We start from the raw sequence: 22,442 nt of genomic DNA on the forward strand, positions 1-22,442 counted from the left end.
TTCCCCCAATGGTTCTGGCCTCTATGAAAAACCTATGTATTAGGTCCTCTATGCTTGTTCTTAACTCTTTGGTTCCCTGTGTTCAGCCTTCTTCAATGCTCTGGGATTTCCCCTGACTTCACACATCAAGGACAGATTTGGGTCTGTGTCCTCGTGGGACTCCTCCTCAGTTTCAGCTAAACCTCAGGTATTTATAAGTCAACTTTCAGTCTTAAAAGGATTTACTAGGTTAAATAATTTCATTCTTTATTAGAAATAACAGGGTATGAAATTAACTATTTATGATTCCATATACATTAAAATTAATGTTTCTTTGTGAAGAGGTAGGGGCTCTCTGTTTTCATCGGTTTTGGGGGAATTTATTTTTTTTCTTAAACAGTAGCTCCAGTTGTCTGGGTGGGATAATGAAGAAAAAAAAAAAAAGGAAAATACAGGGGAAAGCTTTAGTCAGCTTGTCATAACTTTGTTTTCAGCTTGCTGTGGACTGTCACTGCAATGATCACCATGGCCACAGAGAGTTCTCCACTTGTCACCCTCATCTTCGTCACCTTTTACAAGAGCTGACTATGGAGGTGGGGAACAGGAACTACTATGACAAATAGTCCTGTGTGGAAACTAAATGACTGTCCTGGTTGTCCACAGCAAGGTGTTGGTAGCAGGGGCTGCAGGGCGGTTTCTGTGAGGAGCAGCCAAGGCTGTCTTGTGCTAGATAGGACCAGTTCCAACCAGTTCCAGCCAGTTCCAGCCAGTTCCAGTCAGTTCCAGCTGGTTCCTCTCAGTTCTGGTCAGTTCCAGCCTGTTCCAGCCAGTTCCAGTCAGTTCCTGCCAGTTCCAGTCAGTTCCAGTCTGTTCCAGCCAGTCTGAACACCCCCAGGGATGGTGACGCCACCACTTCCCTGGGCAATCCATTTCAATGCCTATCCACTCTTTCTGAGAAGAAATGTCTCCCAATTTCCTACCTGAACCTCCCCCAGTGCAACTTGAGGCCATTCCCTCTAGTCCTATCACTGGTTACCTGTGAGAAGAGGCTGGCCCCCAGCTCCCCACACCTTCCTTTCAGGTAGCTGTAGAGAGCACCAAGGTCTCCCCTGAGCCTCCTCCAGACTAAACAACCCCAGTTCCCTCAGCTGGTCCTCACAGGACTTGTGTTCCAGGCCCTTCACCAGCTTCGTACCCTTTCTCTGAACATGTTCCAGGGCCTTGATGTCCTTCTTGTACTGAAGGGCCCAAAACTGAACCCAGTACTCGAGGTGCGGCCTCACCAAAGCAGGGGAACGATCACCTCCCTGGTCCTGCTGGCTACACTATTCCTGATACAACCATGATGGTGTTGGCCTTGTTGGCCACCTGGGCACACTCCATGGCAGAGGGGAGATTCCCCAGCAGGCTGTGGAACAGGTAGATATCCATACTGCAGCCTGTGGACGCCCCCACACCAAAGCAAGTGGCTGTGCCCTGAAGGAAATTTGCAGTTAGCATCAGTTCCACTGCCACGCAGAAAATTAAATGGCAGCTAAGTTCAAAATGAACTTTAAATACTATGTTCTGATTAGGGCTGTGTGCTGTAATCGTCAAACTCTTGGCATCTGTCTCATGTCTTCCTACATCAGCAATCTCACTGGGTATGTTTGCATCTGTGTTAAGAGATTTAAGAAAAAAGACAGTGATGAACAAATTGGTATTGTTTTATACAGAAGGTGTACAGATACTACAAAGACTGTTCACAGTTAAAAGTCTATAGGTTGTTAGACAAGGATAACCTAGAGAGATGTCTGGATAAAGGAATTCATCCCATGAAAGACCACCTGAAGGCGTAATGGATTTTCCACTGCAGTAAATTACTCAAGGTTTCCATTGGCTACTGCTTGCAAATTTTTGAGGTTGCTCAACATGCCTAAGAGCTTTACAAACAGCCGTAGGTATTTGTTAAAGCCTTTGAGATACTTGGGTTTCTACTCTGCAGAAAATGCCAATTTTTACCCTTCACATTTTGAAAATGATCTACATTTTGGAAGTTCACTACAGAAATGAAATTGAGGAAATCATGTGTAGAACCATGAAATGTTTCCCTTGGATGGTATTGATACATTTTGCAGGAAGAGTATTAGGAAAAATAAAGTATTCGGCTACTAAATATGAGCTGAAGACAGGTAAAATCAGTAGCATGTACTAATAGAAAAGGCAAACCAAAACATGATGCAAAGATAAAATCCAAACGCAATGGCCTCCTTTGTTTGGATTGAACATTTCCTCAATATCAACATGTTCCGACAAAACATTTCAATTTTGCCAAAGTTGCATTTTCTGGCAGAAACGGAGTCCGTAAAAAGCTTCTGACTAGTTCAAGAGCATGTATTCCAAGTGACTCCTTTTGTGTTTTGCGGTTTTCATCCACTGTGGAGTGAACACTTAGTGAGCCCCATTCATTCATCTGGCCTGCCATAAAAAAGTACATCTATTTTAAGCGCGTTGTAAAATGGCACTTGTCACTTAGCCGGGCTGTCCGGTCACGGGACTGTGGGCCAGGAATCCCTCTCTGCACCCACCCCGCGCCCAGCCCTGCGGCGAGGGCAGCACCCTGGGGACACATCGGCCCTGCACACCCAGAGGGAGCACGTACCAAGTGCCTCCTTCTGGAGACATCTGTAACTTCAACTCACTGCAGCAACAGGGATGACTCATTAATAGAAATTTGTACTGCTGTTTCTCCCCCCTTTACTGTATCTTTCTTTCCGAGATGCAAATCGCTATCTCAGAGCAGAGCAGTGCGAGACAACAAACCCGTCACAAAAGGGATCGCCTGCCAGAGTCCAGAAAGGGTTAAGGCAGCAGTTGGAGAGGTTTGGGGTGACGTCGTGCTTCTGGACGCCTGAGAAGTCTCTTGAAGGTAGTTCCCCTCTGGTGAGGATGGGAGCGAGCCGAGGTCTGAAATCCGAGATCCCTCGCAGCCTGGAGCTGGTGAGGTCCCAGTAAAAGCTGTTTGCCTGCTTTCCCTTGCTGAGCAGTCACACCGCTGCACCGGCCTGGCCAGCATGGAGCGAGCCCTCTGGACACACGTAGGACTCACCCTCCTCCAGCTCCTGCTCATCTCCTGCTTGCCGAGAGGTACCGTAAGTCAGCGTCTGCGTTCCCGGCACGGCCAGATCAGTCCCTTTCCTTCAGTGTGGTCAGAGGGGTTTGAGCTCACGGGCTGTCATGGGCAGTGAAGAGATCTGCAGGGATGGTAATAATAGAAAGAAGGGGCTCTGCTTTATTTATTCCTTTCTCGCCAGCACACAGCATGTGTGGGGGGGAGGTCTGCCCAGGGATGATTTCCAGGCAAAGTTAATAGCCTTAAAGAGAAACAACTGGCTGGATTTGTTTGCCAATGGCCATCAAGAAAAGGGTATGCAATCATTTCACTTACTACTGCTTTATTTTCTCAACACTCAGTGCTAAGGAAACGATGATAAAAAGAGGCATTTAAGTCTCCGAATTGTAAAGCGTAATTTGTTTAGTTTGGCAAGATAGAGACTTTCCTCTCCAGCCCCAACACCAAGAATGAAGGCAAGGGAGGAAAAAAGTGAAGGAAAAAAAGAAAACAAAAGCCACACATTGTTTCCGATCTGGGCTTTAGTTCTGCCAATATTATTCTTTCGAAGGGGAAGCCTCGTTAAAGCAGAATGATCTTTTTTATAGCCAAGCCTCGCTCCAGATTCTGCTGAACCAGCATGTTTAGTTTCTTCTTGATAAGGTTAAGCGAAAGGCATTTACTGATGAGTGCAGATTTGCTGTTGTTGTGGCCACGACCGTGGGCTGCTTACACCTGGAAGCAGCTGAAGCTGCAGATGGCTGTCAGCATCCCGCAGGCTGCCTCCTCAGGAGCCGCTGCCCTGAGCACTGGGAGGTGCGGTGTCCCCGAATCGCCCGCCCTTCGAGCCGCTGGGTTGTGGCAACACTAACTGCCAGGTAAGCACCGCGAGGGGATGCATCATACCAGGGGAGGTGACAGGTATGCAGGCAACCCGATCGCGATGGCTATAAATAATCAGTGTCAAGGACGAGGCTACAGAGCCCACCTCGCTGGGGGCTGAGGCAGAGGGTCTGCCTCTGTGGTGTCCTCCCCTGCTGGTGCTAGGGGCCCAGGGTGCAGGCAACAGGGAGACTGACCTCCTGTCAAAGCCTCTCCCCAGGGGCACCAGCACAAAGCATGGTCTCACTGTCCCATGTGCACCCTCTTTTTGTCCCCACAGCAGCCTGTCCCTCTGCCATGTGCCAGAGCACTCCTAGGCATGGGCAGTGGCTGGCCAGCAGCAGGGTGCTGTGGAGGGGCTTATTGCCCACCCGTTCTCCCCAACACCAGCTCCTCATGCACTGGGGACAGTGACTGAAGGGCCTGGGGGTCCCACATCGAGGACAGCCAGCCCCCTGCCCTCTCCATCCTCACTGTGCCTCTGTGCCCTGTCTCCAGAAGCGTCACCGGCGTCAGCACTCACCCTGCACGCAGCGGTGGGAGGGGTGCTTGGAGCCAGGGGAAGGATTCAAAAGTGCGGTGGCCTGAGCATGTCAGGGCAGGTTGGAAAATAGCATTTTGCCTCCTCCCCACAGATGTATCCAATTTTTATCCCTATTTATCACACCCAGTTGCACAGGGCCTGCCTCTGGAGTTGGGGGCAGGAGTCAGGGGAGGTCTGGGAGTTGATTTTTGGAATAAACTTGAAGTGCAAGTGACTCATATTTCCTTAAAAATATATGTGTGTTTGTGTGTGCTCTTGCCTATCTCAACCCTCCACAGTCTCTCCTCCCTTCCCCCTTCGTCCTCTGTCTAAAGAAGTGGAGCCCAGATGCACTCAGATGCATCCAGATGCATTCAATCTTAGCAAATGGGTTACTTCAGTTCACACGTTTAGGTTCCTAGCGTGGACAAAGGGGGAGAGACTCGCTTTTTGTTTGGGAGGCAAGCTGGGGTTACTCATGCTCAACCCCGTGGCCACCTCAAGGGGCTCCCAGGAGTCCCGTTAAGCCCTGCAGTGCCCCGTGGTTTGGCTTGTCGCCCTCCCCACCGCAGGGGCATAGGGCCGGCAGCTCGGGGGCACCCTGCGGTCCTTGGCTAGGGCTGAACTACAGCCCCAGGGCAGCAGCGTACAGCTTGAGGTGGAGGCTCAGGGATTTTGCTGCTGTCTGTGTGGGCTGTTTCTATCCAGGCAACATTAACTGCCAACCTGGTCCAGGTCTGACACTGCTACAGCAAGCAAACACTCAAGGCAGGACCACCACCACTTCTCCATGTTTAACACAAGCACGTCACCATGTTATGTGCTCATGAATTTAAACATTACAGCTGTTTCTTTTCTACGGATTCCCAAATATTCTCCCATATTGCAGCAGTCTGGCTTTGTTCCCCAGCCCCGTTAATAAAGGCTGGGCTTTCCAACCTTGTGCATGCTGCCACTTATCTCAAAAGTGCCGCGTTCACACCCGCTCCTGTCCCTTGTCTTGCAGCACAGGAAAAACAAAATCTCTTCCCAATCACATTAGTGTAATTTTCCTGGCCAGAATAAGCTTCTCTATCCCAGAAGCAAATCAAGGCCTGATGGGTAACATAGCAAACTCAGTTTTAGCCTTATCCTGGCTGTTTTACAACCCTGTCACAGCCCTTCTTGGATGAACACGCAATGCCACGGTGCCAATAATGAGATCAAAAATGCCGTCTCATAATTACAGAGGAGAAAGTGAAGGATGGGGAGGTTTAGGGCAGACTTCTGCAGGTTGCTCTAGATGCTAAAAACATCCCAGCGTGTGGCATAGATGATGGCCTGTAATTTAAATCCAGCCATGACAAAAAGATACAGAAAGAGGAAGCTGTGGTGTTTTGAGGGCAGGGGGAAGACGCGTGCTGAGGAGTGCGAGGTTTAAACTGGAACAGCATCTGAGATGTGGCGGGGGCATGTGCGCCTGCTGCAAAGCTCCGGGCCTGTGGGCCAACTGGCCTGTCCCCAGAGGGAAGGCAGGGATTAGAAGGGCTTTGTACAAGAAAAAGGGGAAAGGAGCAGAGCTGCTACTTGGAGTGTATGGAGTAGAGCTCTATTTTGCGTGTTGCAGCTCACTGTCCGGAAGAAAGGGCTGCCGAAATGTAGGAAGAAGCGAAGCGGGAAGTTTCTAATAAGAACAAGCACCCTGCCTGAGGCCTACCTGCCGGGCTTCTCCTCAGCAGGGGTAGGGCAGGCGAGAAGGGGCTGCAGGGCGGGCAGGTTTGCTGGAAGGAAAATGGGTAGAACATGAACAGCCGGTGGGCATCGCAACTGAGGTGGCGTTGGCTGAGGGGTACTGGGACCATCAGGGTTTTATAGTACAGAAAGACCGAATGGATGCTCCTATTTTCACTTAATGCTCTTTAATCGTTAACCCACTGCTGCAGCTTTTAGACGGGCAACTCCTATACACCACAAAGAGGAGGCACAACTTTTACCTGGCTTTCCTTTCAGTTGCACTGCGCTGAGATACTTGATTTTTCTTATGGACAAAGCAAAACAAAGCAGTGTGGAGTGAGGTAGAAACGTTGGAAGTCATATGGGAACTCATGTCAAGGACCTGATGGAGACCTCAAAAATGACTTTTTATTGAAGTAACAATTCTTCTTGGAGCAGAGGTGTTGTGAGTTTATGATTTGTTTATCACAGCCCAGTCAAGAGTGGAAGCTTACCAGTGTAAAAAAAGGCACTACTGTAGAAGCATGCTGAAGCAAACCTATGTCCTATTACGATCAACAGAAATATTTATTTCTGAATTTTATAGCTACATGTTTAGTAATGGACCAGGTCAGCTTAGTATAGTAGACCTCACCATGTGTTCACATGCTAGCTTTTTAAAATTTATTTTTTTTTTTTTTTTAATTTTTAATGAGAAAATCTTTCATTTTTTCCCCTCACATTCATGGCTGTGTAAAAGCACACACTACTAGTTAGGAAAGGATGCAAACTGGCTCACTGGGAGAAGCAGTCTGATCATTCATCAACGGTCTGCAATCCATAAATGAAGCACACTGAGTAAAACTAAAACAGGGATGTATTTTAGCTCCTCTTTTAATTAGCCCATCTGCTAAAAAGAATAATAGGCACATAATTTCCAAAGGGACGCAAGCTTCTTTAGAGATAGCATTATTGCCTTTCATCTTCTTAACCTATTGGGAAAACAGGCATCATTTGCACAACGGGTTATCTGAGGGATAAAAAGGTTAGGAACCGCACTTTCCATTGTAATTAAGGGTTTGGGGTTAAACTGTTCTCCAAGTGCCCCAGTTAAAACTTCATAAGGGAACAACTCTCTTCCCTTCTGAGGTCTGTTCCTCTTGGCCTTACTAAGTGGATCTAACATGTTTCTCATTTCCAGTTGAGAAATTCTAGATCTTCTGTCTGCTCAAAGCTCTTCATGTTGTTAATGTCCACACAAATAACACCTACGGCATAGGAACCAGCTTGCACAGTGATGCAATGAGAGTAGACTTGAATAAGGAGCAGGATAAAACAATCATGAAAATGAGACAGACATGAAGAGAAAGAAAATGTGTTAGCTTTTACTAGATTTCACCTCTGTCAGATCTATTCTCTCTTTAAATGAGAAACCTTCATTTCAGAATTATTAAATGGCTGAACATTTCCTAATAAGAGCCTTAAGAAATTGCTCCTTCAAACTCAGTTGCTCGCTTCTTCTGCAGAGGCAGTAATTGTTATTGAGCATCCTGCTGAAAAAAATAAAAGGCAATCAAATAAAAGGGGACATATTCTCATTTGTGGAACATGAGCTGTTTGAATAAACACTTTGAAACAGTCATCTTCTATGGACTCTAATTTTAGAGATGTATATGTTTGTAACTGCTCTTATTTACAATACACTTTTAATTTGTATGGCACTTTTCAAAGCAATTTGAAATGATGTTTCTTTGAGCATAAGTATTGTTACGCCAATGTGCTGATAGATAAACTGTGGCATGGGAGGAAAACTCATCTTTTCTATGTAACACAATGGATATGTAGGATAGGAAGTTCCATCAGTTCAGCTCAAGGTATGGATGTCCTTATAAAACACTTTCTTCCATGTTCTGATAAATACATATATACAACAAGATCCTGAGGTTCTCCCTCTCTTGTAGGACTGTGGTGAATATTTAGGCTTTTTTCTTTTTTATTTTTTTTTCCAGGGAGAAAATGGAGACTGCAAACTGGCTTTCTGTTGGATCAGTACTCTGATCCCTCTGTGTAGCAGCTAATGCCAGCACAAAGATAGGGAGTGGGAATGGGAAGTCAGGGACACAATGGAGGGAGATGTCCCATTGCAGCAGCAGCATGGATTTATATCAGCTTAAAATGACTACAGCCTAAACAAGCCATTCTTCCAAAGAAGTAGAAGACATCTAAGTTAATTGCTGTAATTGGGCTTGCTTTAATTCATCTTAGATCCTAGCCATATAATTTTCCTAGCTCCAAGCCCTTTGGAACAGAAATCCCCTTTCTATTTAGTAAGGTATCTATGACAGGCAAATTCACCATGACAAGAAAAGTGTGCTAAGATTGAAGTTTTAGAGTGATGAACTGTCTGACCCACCCTTGAGGCAACAATGTGCTTGTGAATCTGTGAATCACCAAAGTTTTTAGCCTGACCTTGTAAGATAAACCAAAACTGAAGCTGGTTTACTTGAATATCCCAAGCTGCAAACTGCAGTTGGTTAGAGGTTCACTAATATGTGGATCACACCTTAATTGTTTCCATGCCCTCAAACCCATTAATGTAGACTCCCTAAAGATGAAAGCTAATAACACCACACTGTCCACCACCATCTTACATTTCATCTGCATCCGCATCCCACAAGAATCACTTTTCTTCTTTCCTTATTTTCTTATTATGACTGAAGAACCTTTTACTATTATTCTAATTTCCTTCGCAAGGTCAAACTCAGCTTGGCTTTTGGCAGTCCTCCCTTTATCCCTGAGCTCTAAGACATAGCTTTCTTTGATGATCAGACTTTTTCCATCCCTCATAGGTCTCCGCTATTCCCTCAGATGAGAGATCTGGCTGGGCTCATTGCATATCCCATAGGACTCATCACTATCCTTTCCAACAGACCTTGTACTGAATACAACTAGTGCTTTAAGATGGCCTTATCCTTACAGCTATTTTTTCTTACTTGGGCATCCTCTTTGAATTCACTGGCATAAGAATGAGTAACATATCTCCAGTCTTCAGGGTGAGCACTAATGGACACTTTGCTTATCTTTCAAGGAGACTCCTGGCTTTTCTGAATGGCAAGGTAAAAACTGCCCTTTTGGAAGGTTGCATTTCTATTCAATTTCATACCATATTTCTGTTAAACCTCCATCACCATCCTTCCCAAGTACTAATAAAATATTTTATCTTGGGGGGTTTTATCACCTCATTTTCTGAGGTCCTGCAGTTTGGAAAAGGATAGTATTTGAGGTTTGGCCAGGACAGAGATGGCTGAGTCACACATGTGCCCTGACCATGAGGGCAATAGGAGTAACAGACCCATTTGTGTGAGGGAGATGACAACACTGCCAACTGTTCAAGCTCCTCTTCTGCACACCAGGCTGCCTAGCCTAGGCACATCTTGGCTGAGGACATTAGCACCTCTTGAAAAGGTGAAGCAGGAATGAGAAGCAAGTAAGAGAACTCTGGGCCAGAGCAAGTGAGGGAAGTGGATGCACCAGGCAAGTTAAGTCACAGCTTAATTTTTTGCAACTTTGTGAATGGAGTGCGTGACAGCAGAAGCTTGGTAGTCCAGCGGATTAAAACTGTATTTCCCCTTAAAGGTACTAGAGCACCAGAGTAACCTTCTTCCACTCCCTCCCTGGCTCCTGTGGGTATATGGTACAGAGGCAGGCAGATAAGCACCACTTGTACAAAGGTAAACATAGAGCTGAATCAAAATCAAGAGCAAAGGCTGAACACTTTGCCTTTGCAGTCTTGAGAATCTGTGGAGAATGAAGGCCCTGTCTGCACAGGGGTGTCAGTAAGCGTTAAACCATCCAGCAGATCGGCTGTGCACTTCATTCTGTGCTGGCTCCTCTGTGACTGCTCTTCATCTGCTTTCAGCAGCTCAGCTCCCAGCGCAGGCTCAGCCACGACAAGAGCAGGAGTCAGCTCCCTCGAGACACTCCTGCGGCACCTTCTCCTCGCTGTGGCTCATCATCCGCGCACAGGTTTTCATGGAGGAAGCTCAGGGCCTGCCTGTTAGTGGGGAGGGCTCCCCAGGGAGAGGAGTCTTTGGCTCCTCCAAATACCCAGCTTAATATTTGAGAGCAGGGGAGGTGGCGGTGTGACTGTGATGAATTGCCTTCTCTGGAACAGCCCTCGGGCTGATGCTGACAACAGAAAGGCCATTTAGAGCCCACAGAAACGTGGGCGCTGCTGGGGAACATCCCCTCCCACTGCTGTCTCGCAGAATCAGTGGCTGAAAGCGGTGGGATCTGAAGTGTGCCCCTGTGCTGCGGGGGCGAGGCAGTCTCACTAGGTGCAGATGTCAGCAAAAAGAATGAACGCGTACCCATCCAAACCTGGAAACCTATGAGAATTACCAGCTAGGTCACATATCGCCGCTGTGCTTGTCTTTGCACTTTTCCCCCAGGCTGGACTCGAAGCAACAGGAGAAACGTGGCACCCTGTCCTGCCAGGCTGCCAAGCCCAGAGGGCATTCCCCCAGCACCTTCCCCCAGCTGTTCGCCTGCCTTCCCCACACAACTACTTCTTGCTCAGTTTCCATGGTCTTGAGCTGCTTCCACATGTGCTGTCTGTTCCTGGATTTAATGGGCTTTTCTTCCATCATTAAAATCCCGTCAATTAATCTGCTGCTTATTTGCCTGTTCTGAGACTTGTTTGTTGATTTCAGCTAAATATTTTGAAGGGGTTGTCTAGCAGCTTCTTCCTGCTTCTTCCAAAATCAGGTCAAACCACTTTCTGGACTATGTTTGACACTGGGAGACACAGCCACTGCCTCCACACCGGCCTGCCTGCTCTGGAGGATTATCAGAGTTAGGCCCACAACGTACCCTGTGATTATCGCAGCCGCAGCTGGCCAGGGCCTGGTTTCCAGCATTTCACTCAGTAAATCTCCCCCTGCTCCTCCCTGCCTCAGTCTCCTCTCTTTTGGGGCAATAATGGCCAAGTGTGGCTGCAGGGAGCTGCTGGTGGGGACATGGTTACTGTTCCCCAAGTGCACGAGGGGGATAATTCTTCCCCCCTGGGGCCCAGGCTGAGCTCAGCAACCCAAACAAATGTTTGTTGCGTGCGGGCTGCTCTGTGCATCCCCCTCTTGCATTTCAGAGGGAAAGTGTTCCTTTGCCTTCTGCTCAGCAGTCAGGAGATGTATGTGCAACACAAAAGGGATGCTACCATAATTTAAAGGGTACATCGAGTCTTTGCACAATTTTCCTTAAAAAATAGCTTTTACAAAACTTGCAGCCTTACCTGGCGAAGGCTTGGCATTTCTGCACGGATGGAGACGCCTTAGTCAGCCTTCACAGTTCACCCTGCCTGTGAACATTTGGATCGTTTTACAGATAGCAACAGAGAGCTACAACCAAAGTGGATGGAGCCATTTCATTAATGAGCATTGGCAATCCTGAGAGAATTTAGATTTCTAGCTTGAGCTGGGAGACCGAAGAATCTGAAGGAGGCTTTGCAAAAGCTTCTGAGTGTTGGGTAGTTATTGCTCAGGCTTTGGGGATTCTTCCTTCAGGAGGGAGCGAGACACCTGCCCCTACACACCACAGAAACAGCTATTTCCAGTCATGTATGATGAGATGGATCAAGCTGAGTGTCAGTTCTAATAAGATAATTAGACACGTGTAATCAATTTGCTCTGGAATCTGAATCAGACACAGATCATAGATAAATGGCTTCATTAGAAGAGAATAATAGCTATAGGTTAAGAAGTCCCAACTTGGCCAAGTTGATTGACTGCTGTTCTGGGAATTGGGAGGCAGGGGTTTAATTCCTGGCTCTGCTAGTGTTTTTCTCTGGGACCTTGAGCAAAGTCACTTCACCTCTCTTGTGCTTCGGTTTCCCATCTGGAAAAAGCACTTTGTAAAGCATGTCAAGGTCTACAGGCAAAAGGCTATATAACTGCTGAACACTGAGGTCATTTTGATGCAAGAATTCATTATTGGAATAAAAAATTGCAGAATTTTACTGAATGACAGATGTGGCTCTTCTTTTTGGAATGGCGGTGGTTGGGAGGAAGTAGGAAGGTTTTAGCACAAACAGCAGCCTGGTTTCCAAACCCAGAACTGCAGTGGACTGGGAAAGGTTCAGCTGCGAGGAGCACAAAGAGCTAAATCTCATTTCCCAGCCAAAGGGAAAAAAAAATGAAGAAACAGTTGGTGGTCCCTTTTTGATGAAGCAAATAAATATCATTAGGGAAAAAGAGAAGCTTCCAGGAAGCGGGCTTCACGAGCCCGTGGAGAATCAAGTGGGACGGAGCAGCAAGGGTCAGTGGCAGGGAGCTCTGTCTGGCAGATGCGGTAATTCGGTTACGAGGCACGACGACAGCAGAAGCAGCGGTGTGAGAAGGGAGCCAGGTACGGGCACAGACGGGAGCGCTGCGCCTCAGAGATGTGTGGCTGGTTGCGATGGCAATGCAGCTCTGTCACTCAGAGTTTAAAACAAAAGAAAAAAGGATGTTACCTAACCACAATAAAAAAAAAGAAAAGAAAAAAGAAAAAAGGGGAGGGGAGAGGGAAGAAGAGTCTCATTATGTTTCCTTCACGTCTCATCTTTCCAGGCTGCTCTCACACTTCTTACCATCAAGCTCCATGAAAGCAGCCGTCAGGTCTGTCAGCTGGCTGAGACATGCTGACAGCCGCGTGCACTCATTAGATTTCAATTTGTAGACTTTAGGCAGCATGCTGGCGATGGAAGGTGGGGTCTGCACTTACTGCAGCAGTCTGGAGTCACAACCTGAGGTATCAGTGCCCTTTCCTAAAAGGGCACTTCTGGCATAGCTTAAATACCAATGTATAAGGTTATGCTAGATAATAAAAGGACATTAATAATGTTATCATATTAGAAATGCCAGACAAAACAAACCTTTAAAAATAATGAAAAATCTTGTTTCCTTTGGCAACAAAGCTGAGTATAACACTATGTACTTCTGAGTGAAAATAGGGAGTGAAATTGGTTAAAACCCCGCCGTGAAATTGGCCTTTCCTGTCGGACACCCTCGTCTTTGACAGCAGCAAATTCACAAGCTGAACAAAACATGCCAGCACAGTTTAAATAATGTACGCTGTATACGAGGCTGTAAGTCAGGCTGAGATCTGAAGAAGAGTTTCTCACATGACCTCATCCCCTGTATTTTTCTTTTATAATTATCTTTCTCAGTGCTGATGTGGAAGGTCCCACAGAGAAAAGAATTCAGTAACCATATTCCTTACGTCTGCTGTGTTTGCTTCCTCTGGCTGTCCCTGCAGAACTGCCCGCGTGTCCCTTAGACACCCAAGCTGGTATTTGGGATGTGGGTTACCACGGAGTTTCCAATTTTCTACACTGAAGACCCGGGGCAACCTCACGCCATGCATGATCTGACAAATCGCTGAATAATAGAGTGGATTATTTCTGTTGTCCCCCCCTTCCACTCCTGCTTGCAGAGTACACGGTGATCAATGAGAACTGCCCTGGGGCGGAGTGGAACATCATGTGCCGGGAGTGCTGTGAGTATGACCAAATCGAGTGCGTCTGTCCAGGACGGAAAGAAAAAGTGGGCTACACCATTCCCTGCTGCAGGAATGAGGAGAATGAGTGCGACTCCTGCTTAATCCACCCAGGTACGTGTACTACCAAGCGGTGCTCACACCAGACCTGTGGCCAGCATGTAAGGGCAGCTGTTGAGCAGGGGAGCAGCGAGGACATGGACATCCCTCATGGGGGGATGGCGCTGGGTCTCCTCAGGAACCTCCCTGTCACTCTGGTGGCAGCAGCAGTGCACATGGCAATGTAGCACTGCAGCCCAAAAAACCCTCTTCTACCAGAAAAGCTGTTCTCAGGGCTTCTCAGGCAGGTTTGGCGGCTGCCAAATGGTGATGATGCAGCTGGCTGCCCACCAGGAGTGTTTCACAGGTGCCCAGGGATGATTTGCATCCCCAAGGTGAGAAAGGAAAGTCTGACTAGCAAGGAGAGGGTAGGGTGACAGGTGAGAGCAGGAGGAGACAGAGCCAGGTCAGAAAACATCAGAATCTCTTGGGCTGAGCCCAACCTGCACCAGCATAACATGCTTAGACTCCTAACAGAGGCATTTACAGCTGAAGCAATGAGATTTAGAGGTTTGGCCAGTGAAACAGAGCGTTTGGCTCCAGATCTCAGAGTCTGAGCTGCCTAGGGCTTGGAGTTGGAGGCTGGGTATGGTTCACAGCGGGGAGGCTGTCAGCACCACAGCAGTCAATAACGTTGTTGGCATTTATTGTGAAAAACAGCGAGTGGCTGCTCCTCTCCCCTCAGGACAATCCACCTTGGCTTTCTTCTAACACGGTGGCTCTCCTTTCAGGCTGCACCATTTTTGAGAACTGCAAGTCCTGCCGTAACGGCTCCTGGGGAGGGACACTCGACGACTTTTACATCAAGGGGATCTACTGCGCGGAGTGCAGAGCTGGCTGGTACGGAGGGGACTGCATGAGTAAGTGTCCTACACGGGCAGAGAGGCACGTCAGGGACCCGGAGTGATGGGATGGAGCCAGAGCCATGCTGTGCCTTTGCAGCTGTTCCTGTACCATGACCCTCGCAAAGGGCACGGGCAGGAGAGGACAAACACAACCAGGCATTGAGTAGATGTATAGTGGGGAAAAGTTCTCTCCCAAGGCTCATCTGCTAGGGATTGGCGCGGGCCCCAAGTCATGGGAGTTTACAACCCTACTAAACTTCTGTTTTGTTTTGTTTTATTTTAAAACTTTAACTACTGTGACTCTGGAAATTTTGTGTTCTCTGCATTTCTCGGACATATGTCAGCATAACTAATTCCCCGGAGGATTTCAGCAAAGCCCAAACATTTACAAGGGCAGCAGCTATGTTACAGAACTTCTCTGTCCTCTTTCAACCCCCCAGGCTACAGAAGCAGCCGCAGCGCTCCCTCCCTCCTCACTGCTCCAACACACTCCGAGGAAGCACTGGATAACACAGGGTCTTTCGGGCCCTGCTAGTGCTATCTGAAGGTTTTGATTCAAAAGCCCTGCCTTCTTGGATTTTGCTAAGTTGTTGGTCCCAGTGCTATCTTTTCGTAATGAATTCCACAAGCTAATTGGAGACCATTTAAGGCATGTATTTCCTTTACCAATTTCCCACGGGTGAAACTACAGCCTTTCACCATCCCTCCCTCAGCTTTTATTGACTGCCTCTTTGTTCGTGTTTCACTGAAAGGGATGAAAGCAGCGTCTGCTTTTCCTACTCTGTTCTGTCCATTGTTCTACACACCTCAGGCTTATCTCCTCCTAGCCACAGATGTTAGAGCAACAAGTTAATGTCTTCCTATCAAACACAGCCCATGACAATTAAGGAGGTGAAAGCAAACAAAATAAAGTAACTGCTTTAAAAGCAGAATGTGGGGAATCCATTGTTTCAGCAGCAGGGTTAACTCAGCCTTGGTTCTTCAGAAGTTGATAAACTGAGTCCCTTGCAATTTACAGTCTGATTTCTAATAGCACTTTTAAGGCCCTTTTGCTCTGGGTCGATTCTAAAGCTCCCTCGGCACTTAAAAGCAGAGCCAAGAAAGAATCATTAGCTCATCTAATCCTTCCCCGTCTGCCTGAGTAGATCGGCTGCCTATGCTGTATTTCAGCCTGCTCAGCCCGCTCGTGTTTTACAGCAGACACAACCTCACGCTGCACCCGTCAGCAGGCTTCACCAATACTGAAATTCCACAGAGCTTTGTCTGTGAGTGGTTCTCCTACTGCTTGGCCGTTTGGGGGCTGCATGGGGTGCCGGGAAGGTGTTCTTGTCTGGATGGCTCTGGGTGCCTCAGGGAGGTGGGGTGTGGAGGTATGGCTCTTGCTCCCCGGCCTCCCGGCAGCGCGGTGCTCTGCCTCCCTCTCGCGGGCCGCGGGCGGCGCTGCCGCGCACAGCGGCGACCCCCGGGCTCCTTCTCCCGGCTCCGGCCGCTCCGGGCTCGGCCGAAGCGGGAGGGCTCCGCCTGGCGCCGGCTGTGCCCTCCCCGGGCCCGGCCCGGCCGTCGGGGCACGGTGCAGCCCGCTCCCCGCTCCGCCCGCCCGCGGCGCCATTTCCCCTCAGGCGGCCGCGCTGCGGTAGCGAGGTGCGGCCGCGGGGTGGCGCCGGGGAGCCCCGGAGGAGCCCGGCCCGGCCCCCCCGTGCCGGGGAATGGAGTTAATGGGGGCGAGGGCATCGCCTAGTGGGGTGGGTGCCTGGGGTGGTCTGTCGTCCCCCGCAAGGCACATCAGAAGCTAGAAACAGAAGACAACCCCTCCTGCTGGGCCCTTTTCCCTGCACCCAGTCCTCCATCAGAGCAGAGGGGAAAAGTGCTGTTACCACCAGCTCCCTCCCTGTCGAAGGCGGTCCCGGTGATGGCGGTACCTGTACATTTAGACTGAAAATTACGGTGTCTCACGAAGTAACCAGTCTGCAACGAGCAACAGGTACCAACAGGGTGAGACAAGTGACGGCTGCCTTCTCGTACCACCCTGTTTCTGAACACCGGTAGCATTTCTGCTGTCATTCTCCTCCGCTCATCCACCGGAGCTTTGAAGGAGCCCCGCATCGATGCTGTAGCACTGGAACAGCAGGCAGCAAGTTCTCAGTGGAGGTCTCCTCAGGACCTCTACCTTCACAGGGCCGCGGGTCTCTGTGGGCAGGAACTCGGAGGTCTCCTGAATTGTTTTGTTTTCTGTCGGTAACGAGCCTTAGAGGAAATCTCACTGTGGCCCTGAAAGCTGCCTTTTTTCAGGAACAGGAACGGAACAAGGAAGTTGACAGCCTGCCAAAGTGGATTATTTTTTTGTAAATGAGGCAGAATTTGCCAGCATTTGTGTTTGGGATGTAAATTATTCTTGAGAGCTTTCCAGGTCTCCTGCAGATTTCAGGAAGAGAAAGGATTCCTTTTGATCAACAGATAACTGGGCTGTTGGTGTGGGGAGGCAGCCTAACCTCTGCTAGAAGTGCTGGAGATACGGCAGCACAGATCTGATCGCAAAGGTGCTTTGTGCAGAGGAAGGTGGTAGCAAACCTGAGAATGTTCTTTTGGAGGCAGTCGCTGAATGGGCTCCTCTTTAGCCTCTGGACCACCTGCTTCGCTGGCCAAACCTACTTCCTTGGCATCTGTGTTCAGAGGGTTCAGGCTGTACCACTGCAAACAGAAAAGTTCATTTAGTATGCCTTGCACACAAGTATCTCTTTGCACCAGTTCTTTGGCTTTCCTTTGTTAAAGGCACAGGAAACTCAAAAGCCCTTCGGGACGAAAGGGAAACTTTCTTTGAGGTGATCCAAGCCCCCTGTCAAACCATCTGAAGATTTCTAGCGGCTTTGTCTCAGGTTGTTTTTGAGGCAGGAGCCAGCAGCAGCACAAGGTCCCGTTCCATGCTGTGGGAAGGAGCATTATCATGTGCACCACAGCAGATCCTGCCGTACTTGCTGAATCGTAATGTGGCTGCTGGGCACAGTCATTAATCCTTGCCTTTTACACAAGGAACTAAGCAAGCCACAGAGAAGGATGAAACACTTGTGAGGAACTCCTCTGAGCAGGATTTCTCTTTCCTTGGGTCCTGCTTAATTAAGGGTAACCGAGGGTAAATGAACAAAGGGTATTTCATTCAAGCAAGTCTTTCTTAAGAAGAAAGAGGAGTAATTGACCCTCAGTTTTCACGTCTCCCCATAGACAAGATGCAGCAGGACAGATTTCCAGACACTAAGATCAATGGGAACCGCGGTGCTTTCTACTTCACCAAATCAGGTCACTGTCTCCCTCTTTTCCCAAAGGAAAGAAGGGCCCTGGGGCAAGTGTTAAAACCCACCATTCCCGTAGGGAACGTTCATCCTGCATTACTTGTTAAAAATGTAGGGTTCATCTTCAGAATTTATTGCAGGGAACAGGTCTTTATGTTGGACTAAGGAGATAAAGGGAAGTGAGAGACATGCTGCGGAGGCCTGCTGGGTCATTTTTGACCCTTTGGCTTATCCTAGTTACCTGTGGTGTGGAGCCTGTCAGGATCCCCTGGTTCAGCTATGCTATTAGACTCGATTGCAATTTCTGGCTTACAGTTACAGCCTCATTCCCCAGCAAAACAACAGAAGGCTTACTAGAGAATGTAGCCATGTGCAAGACTCCATTCGAAAAGATGTAGTCAGGAAAGGAGAAACTGAGAAATGAGCTCCGCTTGGTGTGTAATGATTTAACTGTTCATTTTGCTAGCATTTTCCTTTACAGATCACAGAAGGCTCTACAAAAATTGCTAAACAACTTTCCTTCTTCCACAGAGGAAGATACTGCTAGTCATGCTTTATAGCTGGGGGAAAGGGAGAGGTTACAGAAGGTGAGAGAACTCTCTGGACTACAAATGTTCAGCATCCACGATGAGGAATTAGGGCAACTATCTCTGGACAGCTGCCTAGGGACAGCTGCAGGATGGCCATGAAAAGATCCTGCTTCCTTTGCGTGTGACCTTGTCTGCCTATTCAGGTCCCTCTCCTCTAATTTTTTTTTCAGACTGGGCAGAAGTGACTGGAGTATTTCTTCTTATTCTGTTGATGCTGGGCACTGAGGTAGATTTTATGGTATGATGTAAAGCTGAGAGTGACACAGATAGAGTAGGACAGGAGGAGAGAAAGGTTAGGAATGAACCTGAGAAACGGGGCGAGGGCTGTATATTACACATACGCTACAGTGAGGTGGAGGGGTCACGGCTGTTTTGTGTCTCCATTGGCACACATAAGGATGATGTGGTGAATCCTGAGGGCAAATGGATACTTCCTCTAGGAATACATCAGCTTTTTTTCCTCCAAGAGTCTCCTTGGGAAGGACTTGAAACAACGATTTTGGGTGCAACAACTCCTCCTCTCAATTTTTTACTCACTTGAACTAATTTAAGTGTTTAAGGTACCTTTGACACTATCCCACAAGCTTCTTCAGCTTTGGTTTGAGATAAGACCTACCGTAACTTTTGTGAGCTGGAGCATTGGCCAGGTGGGTGGATGGGCTAAACCTGAGTGGGACAAAAGCAGTAAGAAATAGTGTCATGGGCTGCTTTGTAAAGCAGGGAAAAGCAAGAAAGTAAAACTTTTCTTGGGGCAGTCTTAACATAGACAAGACTTCTGTTAGGATCGTAACTTTTTATAGCCTCTGTGTGGCTGTTCCATTGTTTTCTGTGCTGCCTTGTATGTATCTTCCGAAGCCACACTGTCTTCTCATTCCAATGTTGTTACTGCTTGTATTTTCTTCAAATGCATTTTGAAGGTTTCTCAGACAGATTTTTTTCTTCTTTTGCTCCCCAGGGTGCGGGCAGGTTCTTCGGGCTTCTAGAGGTCAGATTTTGCTGGAGGGTTACCCACTGAATGCACGATGTGAATGGACTATTCATGTTCAAGCTGGATTTAACATTGAATTAAGGTAGGCCATGATGACTTTCAGCCAGATCTGATTTCACGTAGACATTGGGGTGCACGAATAACCAAAGAGTCAGCAAGTGTCAGCAGCTGAGAGCTCTGGGACAGTGAAGACACCACCCCCACTTTGCATCTGGCACCTTCAGCTTTCCCCTAGTTTAGCTTGCGATGGGCAGCCACTGTGTAAATCATCGATGCTCTGCCTTCAGTTCCCCTTTAGGACAGCTGGATGCTAAGGAGAGCTTCTCAGATATTGGGCACAATGCATCTCTCCAGATCTCTTCAACACCTTGATGCCACCGCACCCAATACTTCTTCAACCATGTACCAGACTGACCTAAGACATTCTGTGAAGAAAAGCTATGGGAGCATTTTGATATGATGTCTCATGCCAGAAGAGAGTTGTCTTTGGGACATGCTTTGCAGTTAGTCTACATTTTCTCTCTCTTAATATTCTTTCACTCATTTTACCAGCCTTGGTTATTCATCTTACTGTTCATATGTCTGGAGATGTGACTGACTCTTCCGCAAGTCATTGCTTCTCTGACCTGTGTATGCTTGGCCCTGTTACCTGCCCCTGATGACTCAAACTCACAGTTCTTGATCAGGTATCTTGCCTAGAGCAGGAGAGCCCCTAGCTGTGGTAATTAATACTGTGTTTGTATGTGCATGGCAGGGAACTCACACACACACAGCAGGAAGCTTGGCAGGGGATCGCATTCAAAACCCACGAGTTAATATAATAAAAACAGTAGCTGAAGCCTCCACATCAATATTTCACCAGCTTTCGAGCCCAGGCAAAGGAACTATGCTAGACACACAGACATATTTCTTCCTATATATTTAACAAGACTTAATATTTAATAAGAGGAACAGAAATGAATTGAATAGAAGAGCTCGTGGCATTCCCACACTAACCCCCCCCCCCTTTTTTTTAGACTTGCAAATGCAAGCCTATTGTGTAGTTATGAGCAGCTGTAATTATTGCCTGGTTAGTGTTGGAGCCTCTTGACTGGAGAATTATGTGGCACATGGGAGACACAGGGAAGCAATGCTGTAAGGAATAGTTTGGCATTCTTGTGACACAGCTTTGTTTCGGTCTCAGTGGGTATGAGCTGTACCTACCCTGTTTTTGAAAGACATTGTTGGCTAGGTGTATGGTTTGTACAGCACAGGCTCGGTGAGCTGATAATCCAGTATTTTTTACACTTATGAACAAGACTTTGTAAAATTTAAGGCTAAAAAAGTTCTTCAGCAGCTACAGGTGTCACCCTGTCTTCACTTTTATGGGAACAGGTGTGAGAGTAGAAACGGATCCCATGCATGCACACCACATGTGAATGTGCCCATCATTAGCGTAAAGAGATGATAGCCAACGACATGAGGTGCAAGGTACTAGAAAAGAAATAAAGGCTATTTTAACAAAGGACACTTAATCCTGCAACCCTGCATGGCATAGGAGGGAACCTCTAGGCCAAAGAGAGCAGAAGGACCTCTATCTGCCTCATTTAATGAAGCCCTGGCATGTGTTCTGAATAAGGTTTTAAAGGTGGGCTACCTCAAAGTGGCCATTGGGGTACTTCAGCAGATGGGTACTGTGGAAAATTGGTACATTTAGCAAGAAATTTCTCCTTTAGGCCATACCTATACAGAAGTGCAGGTACAATCAAGCAGACCTGCAGAATCTTCCTCCTGGTCTGCCATCCCTGCCGAACCTTTGCCTTCACTGCATTTCTGTAAAAACAGATTCCCTCTGAGTACTAACTCTGCTTAGAGCTGTAGCACACAGCCAGTGTTGTGCTGAATCAGCATCACTGCTAACAAAAGAACTCCTTTCTTCCTTCGCTCTGTGCATTCCCCACAAATTCTGTCTGTTGCCACTCTGGCTTGCGAGGGTGAGGGATGGGGACAGTGTGATACAAAGGGGGAACAAAGTGGTTTGTCTCCACTTACACAGGGCAGGAAGAGTGAGACTCTCAGGAGCACCAATAAATTTTCTCTTGCCTCAAGCTGTGCCACTCTGTCCTTTGGGGGTTGGCTAAGCAGTGCTGTTTTGATGAATGATGCCCAGATTGCAGTGGTAGTTTGTTTTCTCTTTTCTTTTTTTTTTTTTTTTCTTTTTTTTTTTTTTTTTCCAGCCTTGTTTTTCTTTAGGTTGTGATGTGTAGGCTCCCTCAGCCCGAGCCACGTCAGGGATGTCACACCACAGCAGAAGTAGCTCACAACTTTCAATCATTTTCTTTAACGCCTCAGCAGAGACGTAGTTTTAAATCTTTTCCTTTGGCTGGAAGCTTTCCTCAAAGGGATCGGTGAATGTATTCCCACCACAGACAGCAATGAAATCAAGACAGTACTTTTCATTCCCTTTTGTTGCTTGTGACCAGTAGCATTAAATTTAAATACTTAGTTTCGTAATACATAAGAGAATTAGTATATAGTCACAGTTTCACAGGTGAGGGAAGTGAGGTTCATTACACAGACTATAACTGATTTAAACAGCAATAGATGTTGTGGTCTCTAAATTAGAGTCCCGTCAACTAGTCCATAGCGAAGAGGTTTTGAATGGCAGGTTTTTTGACCTGCTGATTCTGAGTCTTAGTCAAGGGATTCAATGTCATCAGTACAGTGTGTCTGCTTCTGTGCTAAGCTAAATAAAATGCAAATCAGAACCCCCTATGCCTTTCATATATTCCACTCCGTTTTCATCATTTTTAAAGCAGAGAAAATGATTAAAAACAGTGTTCTGTATACAAATCTTGCATTCTGTGCCTTCACTCTGTGTAATGTCTCCTCATACTCATTCAGGAATGCATTGCTAGACAGAGTTTGCCTCTGCATCTGTAAATAGTACTACGCAG

General features: G+C 47.4%; 1 protein-coding gene across 2 annotated transcripts in view; it reads left to right on the forward strand.

The window, feature by feature from the left end:
• Positions 1-2,836: 2,836 nt before the first annotated feature.
• The window catches only part of PAMR1 (peptidase domain containing associated with muscle regeneration 1), a 54,230-nt gene continuing 34,624 nt past the window's right edge, over positions 2,837-22,442 (forward strand). The window contains exons 1-4 of one of the 2 annotated variants that reach the window (XM_035328305.1): positions 2,837-3,105; positions 13,638-13,814; positions 14,531-14,659; positions 19,474-19,588. In XM_035328305.1, the coding sequence (XP_035184196.1) occupies positions 3,033-3,105; positions 13,638-13,814; positions 14,531-14,659; positions 19,474-19,588 (494 nt within the window). In that variant the 5' untranslated portion in view covers positions 2,837-3,032. The remainder of the gene's footprint in view (positions 3,106-13,637; positions 13,815-14,530; positions 14,660-19,473; positions 19,589-22,442) is intronic. The other variant, XM_035328306.1, reaches the window with a different exon arrangement.

This window comes from Oxyura jamaicensis, chromosome 5, assembly GCF_011077185.1.
Source record: "Oxyura jamaicensis isolate SHBP4307 breed ruddy duck chromosome 5, BPBGC_Ojam_1.0, whole genome shotgun sequence".
Classification (NCBI taxonomy): domain Eukaryota; kingdom Metazoa; phylum Chordata; class Aves; order Anseriformes; family Anatidae; genus Oxyura; species Oxyura jamaicensis.